Genomic DNA, 12,141 nt, shown 5'->3' with positions numbered 1-12,141 from the left:
ATTACACTTCACATATCTTTTTTCCAAAGATAGTTTCTGTCATTTACTGTCGTTTCTATCACGTTGATGTCATTTCAAGTGTTTGTTTTCAAAATAAGTTTGTTTTTAGTTATTTGATGCTATAAAAATGCTGCTGTGACATCATGATTGACAGCTGTGATTGACAGGTTCTCTGAGCGAAGTAGTCACTGAAGCACCAACTGACTTTTTTTCGGGATCTTCGGAGGACTGAGGAGATTGGAGCTTTAAATTTAATATCTACATTTCTATAATTAATTATTTCACACCGTCATAAGTCAAAAGTCAAAAGGGGCGTGTGCTTTGGTGCAGACTAAGAAAATGTTCTAACACTCTATGAAGCGATTTTAAAGACTATTGGCCGATTATTCGGTTATCGGCCTTTTCCGCCACTTAAGTTATCGTATCGGCAAAATCCACCATCAGGCGACCTCTAGTTTACATTGAGTTTTATCATGTGTGAAATGAGAGAAATGAATTAATCCTTCACACTGAACGTTGTTCAGACATCATAAAAGTATTGATTATTGTGTTTCGGATGCTGGTTCACCACCGAGAGACCAGGAGCAACCAGCCTGGAAGTTCATGGAGATTTACTGTAGGACATGTCAAGTCATTTTTATTTGTATAGCACTTTTCACAACACACAACACTTCAAAGCAGCTTTACAGAAAATACATTTGTTTTGAAAGTTTACGTTAAGTTCAGAAACAGTCTTCAGATTTCATTTCGGCGCCTCAACACTAAAAGCCTCAACGCGGTCTGAAATATACAATTATAGTTCATGTCGTCCTTCTATGAACTCCAAGAGCCTGAACACAAACCCCTGCCAGAGACCCCGAGTGGCACCGCTGCCCGTCTTCCTCCCTCTCCTCTCTCGATTCACAGCGTTTGTGAGTGTGTGAGAGTTTATTAAAGAAGCTCAACTGTGTTTCAGCGGCACTGACGACTGCAGCGTTACGGGCTCGTTCAGTCCAGTGTAAACGTTTGTTTGGTTTGACCGCTTCACATAACTTCACATAGGAAACGCCTCTTGAACGGGACCTAAACACAGAGGGTTGTGTGGTAGGCGAACCAAATCTGCCAGTTAAGGGGCACCATCTGTACAAACGTCATTTGTCATTATTAGGCATGTTTCTTTTTAAATCCTGTGATTTGGCTGGAAGATTGTTTTCTCAAAGGTTTGAAGTGATGTCGAATACCACAAAGTGGTAAACATTAAAAACACCACTGGAATCCGAAGCGGAGGCGTGCGTGATGAGCACCAGTTAAGTTATTAAAGGATTTGGCTGGTTATTGGCATTCCTGATATTCCTGATATATCCCTATATACAGGCAGGACGGTCCCACATGGGCTAGTATCCGAATCTAAACCTCAGTCACAGCTGAGGAGGACTTCTAGGTTCTAGCAGAGCATGTCGGACCAGTCAAAACTCTCTCAGCCCGTTTTACACACGAGTGAAGATCTTTGGCAACGAGTGCAAACAGAAAACGATGACGCTGCATTCTGAGTGTTTAGCGCTCGACCGCTGACGCTCAACTAATGAACCCGTGCAGGCATCACATTCCTGTCCAAAATGAACACAGACGGAAGCATCCATCATCTCCGCAGGCCGTTCCTCTGACTGACGGGAAACAACGAAACTATTCACACAAACCTTTAGTCTGGCCTTCAGAATGTCCCAATCAAGATCTACCTGACTTAACACATCCCAAATCAAGTATTCCGATCGGAGCGACTCCGGAATGTGCTGTCGTTCCACAGCTGTGTGTGATGATGTGGTATTTGATAAGCCAATCAGAGGTCAGACACACCGTGAGGTCTCGCACATGAAGGCCTGGAATCGTTAAAGCATTGATGGGATTTCACAAGAACATCTGAAGAGCTTAACACAGTCAAACAAACAGGATGATGTTCAAGCTCCATTAATGCACATTTTCCTGGTCATCACAATCTGAAGGAGGGCTGCACAATTAACAATCACAATCACAGACACGTGTGTTACTTACTTTCAAAATGTGAATAACGCTTTTGTTTTTCATGCCGCTACGAGTATCAAAGTGAAGTGGACCGTTTTAAAGTGCTCAGCTTGTTATGGATGTGTTGCCTACATAAAGAACATGGCTTTAAAAATACATATTTTAATATTAAATCTACTAATCAGAATGTATTAACTTCATGAGACCTGAGCGGCACTGATGTGTGCATTTTCAATTTTTGATTTGTAACTAGTCGCACCTAATAAACAAACAAAAGAATTAATAAAATCTAGAGCTTTTCCTAATAATGTATGTCCACATATGTCTGCACTGGTCTCAGAACAGAGCTATAGGATGCTCCCTTGCTCACTATTTAGTGCATGACTTAACCTCCAGTGTGCTGTCTGTCTGCACTGGTCTCAGAACAGTTATAGAGCTATAGGATGCTCCCTTGCTCCCTATTTAGTGCATGACTTAACCTCCAGTGTGCTGTCTGTCTGCACTGGTCTCAGAACAGTTATAGCATCGCTCTTGCTCCCTATTTAGTGCATGACTTAACCTCCAGTGTGCTGTCTGTCTGCACTGGTCTCAGAACAGTTATAGGATGCTCCCTTGCTCACTATTTAGTGCATGACTTAACCTCCAGTGTGCTGTCTGTCTGCACTGGTCTCAGAACAGTTATAGGATGCTCCCTTGCTCCCTATTTAGTGCATGACTTAACCTCCAGTGTGCTGTCTGTCTGCACTGGTCTCAGAACAGTTATAGGATGCTCCCTTGCTCCCTATTTAGTGCATGACTTAACCTCCAGTGTGCTGTCCGTCTGCACTGGTCTCAGAACAGTTATAGCATGCGCCCTTGCTCCCTATTTAGTGCATGACTTAACCTCCAGTGTGCTGTCTGTCTGCACTGGTCTCAGAACAGTTTTATTTTCATCATAACTCCATATAAAGCCTCTGAAAGACACATTTATCAGTTTATAGATGCATCCATTAATTCTCAATGTGATAATGCACAGATAGTAAATATATGAATGCATTTATTAATGTTAATGTATAGAATCATATTGTACAGTGATAATAAAATTAAATAGAACACAAGTTACATTAAAATGAAGTGAAATGTCTCACAGATGTGTTAGAGTTGAAAGTTATTTAAAATATCATGTTTTTCTACTTTTGAGGAAATATGGTGCCAGTGTACACGTATGTGGACATCATGTTTATCAGCGTGCTGATGCGTGAAACATGAACAGATTTTATAAAGCGGCATATCAAATGAAACTAGAGACTCTCGTCTTTACAACCAAACAGATTACAATGAAACAACTTAAAGAGATTTCTTACCAGAGACACTTTTGTTGGCGCTGCGCCCGTAGAAGCGCTTCACGAAATCAACGTCATGTTGTTGTGTCATGCGCCTGAAGTTTAACCCTTAAATAACAGTCTAGATTCTTCTAAACAGTATTCATTATGTTATTATTCATTTAAATTATGTGTTGCGTGAAGAAAAGCCAAAATACAATGTCTACGCATGTGGACAAGGTTAATATTACAATATCAAGGGAAATTAGAGACAATTACGTTTAGTTTTTCATAATTCAGCTCAGCTGTTCTGGTAGTAAAGTTTGTAGGCCAAACTTAAGTTTCATGATGTTTAGTGAATGTATTATGATGTCTGCAGAAATTACATGTATTAACATGATTTTAGTGTGCTAAAAACACTTACTAACCATTTATAAGTTAAATAACTTCATTGCCATGACGTCATATCACCGTAAAACACGGATTTTATCACACTGAAATAATGCAGAACAGATTTGTCATGTTAACACCCATATTGTTTATGTGTCTATACTTTAGAAACAGTATTTTAACGTTTACAAATTAAACCCCATTGACTTGCATTGGAAGTGTCTCACTCACGAACCCAAAATATTCCTTTCAATTATTTGTCCAATCGGATTACTTTTAAGCTACTAATATTAGTGTAGTATTCTCAGCTCAACATATTTGACTATATTTAACCCAATTCTATAGAAGTGATGTGAAGTCATCTGCAGGTAGCACGGGCGCTTTGGAGCGTTAGGTCAAATTAGCACGAGTAATCCCTTTAGTTCTGTATTAGCACGTATGAGTCACCTGCGACGTTACGCTTTGAAGGGCTCGTGTAATTGCAGGAGACTAAAGTCTGACACCCATCTTGCTTCAACAAGGGGGTTTGAGTCAAACTCAGAGGCAAACCATCTGTTTTAATGACACAAGACACCCCAAAAGCAGACTGTTTGTTCAGCCGTTCCTGTACGCTACATTGATCTCTTCAAGAGGGTTTTATGTGTGATTTTCCTCTAAATTCTTTCTCTGATCAGACGTGCACTCGTTTATCTCTGAAGACTCCTGCAACGGACGTTTAGCGCACTACATCAAGACGTCATCATGTGGCATTATGACAGCAGTCGCAGCAGCCCTGTTTCCACACATACTCGTGATTTCTCCCACACAACACCACAAACACAGTGAGCTAACACAGCACAAGAAAGCTATAAAAGCTACATCTATGACTTATAACTGAGTTTTTGTCCTAACCAGCCTCAATAATGACAGAACATTCGTCGATTGCTTCGTTTCTTTCTGTGGCTTCACACTGGGTAGCTCCACCCACAGTGAAATCTCATTGGTCAAAAGCCAGGAAATGTTTTAAGATCAGTTGTCTTCTCTCGTGTTTACGTTAGGGCTGCACAATTTGGACAAAAAGTCATATTGCACGAAATATTGCGATTAGCGATTTGAATGATTCTTTATTCTAGGGCTTAAAAACTAATGAGGCTTATACAAACGATTCTTGACTGTATATAAGATCGTCCTAAAGAATGAGGCTTAATGTCAAACTGAAGTTGAGCTGATAACCCATTGGTGTAATTACATTTAAAGTGAACATATTTATTAGTTTGTCACCATTTCATTTAAGTATTTTTATTCATTATTTTATTATATTTAATTCAGCAATGCATTATGTTATAAAAGTAACTAAATATTTGATATAGATTTATTATATGTATGTTCCTTCCTTTTCATTGTGTTGGATGTTGGTAATATTAGTTCCGCTTTCACTTGTTTCCGCGGGGACTGTAATAAGTGCGACACGCTCTCTTGTGAGCTAAACAAATGACGGGAGACTGAAGAGATGTTTCTGGACTCTACAGGTGTTTCTGTTAATGCTGTTTGCTCAACAATCATTTAATAAAGATGTTTGAATTATTCCCCATCTTGTATTCTGCATTATTATGATACTTGTGCCTTGCGGAGACGGAGATGCTGCTACCGCAGATAATAATAATAACTAGATAGGTACATTTCCTGAAGAAAATGTGAGTGGTGCTTGCCGTGGCAAAACTCGTCATATAGCATTTTATAACTTGGTTGCTAAGCACTTAAATAATGGTAACAGAATGTTGTTAGCATGTTTTTTTCATGATGGTAGCATGTAAGTGTTATGTTTTTGTTAGCATGATGCTAGCACGTTTTTAGAATATTTTAGCACTTTGCTAGGCAATGCTAGCATGTGTTAGCATGATGCTAACACGTTTTTAGCATGTTTTGAATGTCGCTAGGTGATGCTAACATGTGTTAGCATAATGCTAGCATGTTTTGAGCATGTTTTATCACTTCGCTAGGTGATGCTAACATGTGCTAGCATGATGCTATCATGTTTTGAGCATGTTTTAACACTTCGCTAGGCGATGCTAGCACGTGTTATCATGATGGTAAGATGTTTTTAGCATGTTTTAGCACTTCGCTAGGCCATGCTAGCACGTGTTAACATGATGCTAACATGTTTTTAGCATTTTATTTCTTCGCTAGGCGATGCTAGCATGTTTTTAGCATGTTTTAGCACTTCGCTAGGCAATGCTAGCATGTGTTAGCATGATGCTAGCACGTTTTTAGCATGTTTTAACACTCGCTAGGCGATGCTAGCATGTGTTAGCATGATGCTAGCGCGTTTTCAGCATGTTTTAACACTTCGCTAGGCGATGCTAACATGTGTTAGCATGATGCTAGCACGTTTTTAGCATGTTTTAACACTCGCTAGGCAATGCTAGCATGTGTTAACATGATGCTTAGCACGTTATTAGCATGTTTTAAGGTGTGGCTATGACGATTTTAGGTCATTACTTATTGTCTGCTTGATAATATAAATCCTCTGAGGGGGAGAGAGAGGGAGAGACGCAGGGCTGTCAGGCCCTTTTTGTCTGTGTGTGTGAAACGTCGGTTGGGATTTAAATTTCTGAACATTCCGCAATGTTAAGTCAATGGGACTTTTTTGGCGCTTTTAGCTCTGCTGTGCGAACACAGGACGCGCCAGTTTAGTGTAAATAAAGCGTTTAGCGCATGTAAACAAACCCAAACTCAGATCACTTCTGTTACTGTAAGCATGAGGGAGTTGTGGAGCACAGAACCCGATCTGAAAATACTGTAATAATGTGCTAATTTAATATACACTGACCGGAGCAGCGCAAATACACTTTTAAGGGAACAGAATATATATTTAATTAAATTAATACTCGCACAAGGTCATACCGCAGTTTCGATTTTATTTTGATTAATTGTGCAGGGGGGTTGATTTTTATTAAACAAAACAGATTATATGGAGATATTATTAAAACTCAATTGGACACTTTTTACAAAGTGTTGAAAGTCAAAAGTCTTTTATGTATAATTCTGACTGTTTTAGTCTTTCGAGCCAGACTTACAATATTAAACTATGAAAATCCATTATAAAAATACTAATTATTCCACGTTTAAAACTACGATCACTAAAGCTGCCACCAAAGGTTAGTCGATGATTTGAGTCTTGGTCAACCCATTTTTGATTGGTCGGTTGGTCGCAGAAAAAACTCCACATAAAAATGAGGAACATCAGTATTAGCTGGTTGGATGCTAAGTGCTACTATGGGGTAATTTCCGTTAAGCAGGGTTAGGGGTTTGAGACACCTTGATTTCAAACTTTGAACTTTATTTTTTATTTATTTTAACTAAAAATTCAAATGAAACTGGAAAAAAATAATTAAGTGCAATTAAAATGTGTTTTTGAAAGACGGTTTTACAACAGTTGTGAACATCTCTCTGGCAAAGAAGCTTCATCCGTGCATACTGTACTCGTCGGGTATTTCCTTATCCGTGAAAATATATCATGAGTGTGAATAAATTCATTTTGTTCCCTCCTTCATGATATATATATATATATTAGGGCTGTCAATCAATTCAAATTTTTTATCAAATTAATTAAACGGTGTCCTGATTAATTAATCGCATATACAAATGTTTGCTGATAAAACCCCTCATATAACAATAATTCAATATATAACGATGAACTAATTATACATAGTTATCTTTAAATATTTAAAAATTATATATGCATATATATATATATATATATATATATATATATATATATATATATATATATAATATTCAGATAATTAAAACATTAAAAAATGTCATGCTTGTAGCAGAAGAGTTAATCATTGATAATCTATACAATACAATGTATTATTCTACTATTATTTTATTGATCATTGCTTGTGTAAGCGTCTCGGGTACGTTAGCGCCATAAACATACAATGTTTAGGTCACTGTTTCAAGTTAAATATAGTTTAATACTCAATCTTTAAACACATCTTGAGATCTCTTAGTTCAGATTTGAGCTCCATCGAGTGTTTTAAACACAAGAATGTAACAAATGTTTGTGTTGTTCTGCTGAAGTGTTTGTTCACTGTATAAACTGTGTGTTGCTCAAACAGCTGAAGTGTCACTTACTGCCCTCTGGAGGAAACAGGTGGTACTACAAGCATTTCTCAGCAATCTTCAAACTTTACAAATGTGACATACATTAAAAGTTTTATAATTTTTTGTTTTGTTTTTTTTTGTTGTTAAAACAGCCCCGAGATGTAGAGAGTGTTAAATTGAATAATAAATGATCAGGGAAGTAGAGATGATAAAATAAATAATTTATAATAATCTCAGCATTTATTGAGTTTTTAGAAAAGTATCTCCCTTTGTAGAGCAATACAATACTTTTGGCAATTGCAGAATAGTCCCATTAGTCACAGATACACTATTTCTGGGCTTAAAAAATACAAAAACCAAATCAATGCAGAACATTGTATCTCAAAAGGAATACAACGTGGCCCCCTATGCACTACTTACAGCCCGATGTGACCTCTTTACCAAAATAGTTGCCCACCCCTGCCCTAAATGGGCAAGTCATATATCAAATGAAAGAAAGCTCTCATTCTCAGGAACGTGACTGTACAGATTATTATGTTGCACTAATATAACAGTTTGAAAGATTGTCAAAAGTATCACAAAGTGAAATACAATTTCTGTAAGTCATCAATTACAAAAGTGCCTTTTTTGCTCGGATAACTGCAGTTGTGAGCCCCAAAGAGCCAAAAACGTTATATCTACTTTTACCTTAGGACGTTCTCTAAAATATGCGCCATTGTTGACTTGTCTGTGAGATTGCTTCTGTGAATAATCCAATGTTATACCTTAGATGTCCAGAACAAAATAAGCAGTCCAGCAGCAAAAGCTTGATTAACAAATCACCAGAAATATGTTATCAACTAACGATGAAATGTTAAAATATATCATCGCAAAAGGGAGGATCTCAGCTTTCTAATGACCCCTAGATTGAGCTTGTAGTCCACTCAGAGATCGAGATATTCAATGTAATAATGAGGGTGTTGCTTGAACTGAACATTAGACTGAATGTCTATGGACGAGCACATCTGTCCGATGTACAGGCCACACACACACACACACACACACACACACACACACACACACACACACACACACACACACACACACACTGACCTGAGAGAAGTTGAGTCCATTTAGAGGGTGGCACTGCTCCTCAACCCTCTCCACGGCTCCCGTCTTCTTCTTCATCCGCTCCGCTTCCTGTGCGAGATACAGATCCAACACGGGAACGCCGCGAGTCTTTATATCCGCCTCTGTCAAAGAGTTCACCATTAGCATCACCCACACCGGCCGCTTGCGCTCCCAGTTTCCAGCTATAGCGTTGAACAGGTAGTCTGCGTACAGGCCCTTGCCGCGCTGATCCGGGGTCATCCACGAGGGCATCATGAGTTTGACATATTCCAGGTGTCTCTTGAGCCGCCGGTAGATGTCTTTGGGCAGCACGTCCTGTAGATTCTCACCCTGCGGCAGGAGCTGACAGCTCGTCAACGCCGAGATGGTGTACGGGTCGGTCAGGTCCAGCTCAAAGTACACAATGTTGCTCTCCTGAAAGGCCTTTTTGGAGTTCTCTGGGATATAGTCCCACACGCGTGTGTAGGGAACATGAATCGTGCCGTAGAAATAAGCGGGCGGGTCTCGCTTTATAGTCCACAGGAACGAGTTGAGCTCACTTTGCTGTCAGAGAAAAAGAGAGAAAGATCTTCATCAACAGCAGAAATGCATAAACTTAGTGGTTGACCAATATGGGATTACCCAATATGGGATTACCCAATATGGGATTACTGATGGCCGATATTTAGGGAGAGTCACTTAGCGGCTGATATTTCCACTCACCGGGCACTTTATTGGCTACATCTGTACACTTATTAATGAGATTATCTAATCAGCCAATCGTGTGGCAGCCGTGTAATGTATAAAATCATGCAGATACGGGTCAGGAGCTTCAGTTACCAGCCCAATGTTGATGTTAACATTAACTGAAGCTCCTGACCCGTATCTGCGTGATTTTATACATTACACACGATTGGCTGATGACTGTTCATAATATTCCAGGATTTTATCATGGTGGACAAAGACAAAGAGTCCAAAATGAATATAATCCCCGAATCAGTTTTGTGTCCAACCAAAATCCCAATAATAACCGGAAACAAATAAGATTCGGTACATAATGTGGGACTTTTATAAGTATAATTTAAGGACTCTTATTTTGAAATGAATAAATAATTAAAAATATCTATCGGCAACTATCGACAGATATTTGCCGGTAGCCAATAGCTCCAAACAGCAACTATTGGCACCAATTAATTGGTAAAACCGATATCAGGGATGCGCCGATCTGAGACCTCCAATACTGAAGCTTTTAGACGGGTCGGGTATCGGTCGGACAAGCCCGATCCAAATCCGATACTGTATGTTTGTCATGTTCGTTACTGTCAAGCTCCAAAAATGACATAAAAGAACCGTTAAAACACATTAAAGTAGTTCACATGACTCGTGCATTTTATTCAAAGCCACTTGAAGACGTGCGACAACTCTGAGAATCACAAAACACTGTTTAATATGTAAATATATCAAATGCAGCTCCGGCACGTCAGTGAATGCCGCCGCTCTGTTTACATACACACACTCGCGGCTATTTTTATCCTTCACACATGCACAATATTCGAGCGCTACTCATGAACAACATCTCAGATGTAGAAGCTCAATAGTTCGGTGCACTTATAATATACATTTAGAACGGCACCGGAGGAACATTTGACCAGAATGTGAATAAGAAGTGAATTAAACGACTGAACTAGCCCACAAACACACACATACAGGACGTCGTGGAGACTTCAGCATGTCAAAATAAAAGCGTGAGGAGTTAAAAGTTAAAGGTGCACGATTGAGATGTATTACTATTATAATATATTATTATTTGTTTACAATTTATAACAATATTTAAGTTGAATGGGTTCCAAAAAGTAACTGTGTGAATGAAAGCTGATATCTGACAACTCAGTTAACAAAAAACAGATTTGAATCCTTTAAAGTCCAGATACAAGATGACAAACTTTCAACTGAAGACTTGAAGACTGGAATTCCAGTTAATGTTGCTGCTACATTATCCAGTTTACTAGTTAATATACAGCGTTTCTTAATAAGCTGATACATTTATATTGAAATAATGTGTAGTAACAACACTGGTATCGGAATCGGATCAGAAGAGAAAGAGTGGTATCGGTGCACCCCTATCCGATATATCGGTCTACCACTAAATAATACGATTCAATGAAAGCAGATGAGGTGTACATAGTCACTGGAATGGAAACCAACATTACTTTAAACAATATTTAATTAAATTAAATTAAAATAAATTTGCAAACATAAAATATTTACTCTGCTTGTATTGACGAGACTTTCGGTAGATTTTTGGATGATAACGTAATAAAGTGGAATAAATATGTAATATTCGTTCCTATAATGTGTAATCCATTTGATATTACATCTTAATACAATGCTAATGACAAATGACCTCATTTGTGTTTATTAGCCAAGTTGCTAACTTTTACCGAAGATCTTAAAAACGTTAAATATATAGAGAGTGACTATCGTCCAGGCTGATATATGACTATTAATTCAATGTACTTTTATTCTGATATATTAATGCAGGATCGTGTAAATATTGAATAACCTCCTCAACTTCAACATTTAATGCGTGAGAATGTCTGCTGGACTGTCAAACTGTTGCCCTGGATGTTTATTGAGAAGTTAATATCAATAGACATTTAACATGTCATTAGTGCAACACTTGATTTGATTGAGGTAATACACATCCAGACTGACACTTCACAAATGAGTCCAAACAAAAGGGTATTAAATATGACATTAGATCAGAGGATTGTAACATTAATGTGTGTGTGTATATATATATATATATATATATATATATATATATATATATATATATATATATATATAGTGCAATACTGCTGTTATATGAGAGTTAGAGATATGTTCTTTAGTACTGTGATTTAAATCATGTCACTTATACATCATGTTAAAGTAGTTTACTTTATAACACACACATTGTAACTTTATAACTTGCATTGCTACATTCAGAAACATGATTGGGACTGTATCATGCATCAGATTATGCATCAGAATATTACATAAAGTGCATTTAAATAGCTTCATAAATACTCGTTTTGAACGTTCATTATAAGTGTTTTAATGACTAATAAAAGGTTGCAGTTAAACGTCATATAAATCATGATTAAGAATGAACAATATATATTTATTTATCCATGTTACATATACTAATGCATTACTAACATGACAAGTTGTAAATGTTATTATGTTACTTTTAGCCAAGATTATATGTGCTAAAAAGTCTTGTTTA

General features: G+C 37.7%; 1 protein-coding gene across 2 annotated transcripts in view; it reads right to left on the bottom strand.

Moving 5' to 3' along the window:
• The window catches only part of trabd2a (TraB domain containing 2A), an 83,450-nt gene that overhangs the window by 70,692 nt on the left and 617 nt on the right, over positions 1-12,141 (bottom strand). For both annotated transcript variants that reach the window (XM_052100803.1, XM_052100811.1), the window contains exon 2: positions 8,874-9,434. In XM_052100803.1, coding sequence (XP_051956763.1) covers positions 8,874-9,434 — 561 coding nt within the window. The remainder of the gene's footprint in view (positions 1-8,873; positions 9,435-12,141) is intronic.

The sequence above is a fragment of the Xyrauchen texanus genome, chromosome 3 (genome assembly GCF_025860055.1).
Source record: "Xyrauchen texanus isolate HMW12.3.18 chromosome 3, RBS_HiC_50CHRs, whole genome shotgun sequence".
NCBI classification, from domain to species: domain Eukaryota; kingdom Metazoa; phylum Chordata; class Actinopteri; order Cypriniformes; family Catostomidae; genus Xyrauchen; species Xyrauchen texanus.
Note: the sequence above shows the minus strand (reverse complement) of the source record. Positions and strands in the feature narration are given on the sequence as shown.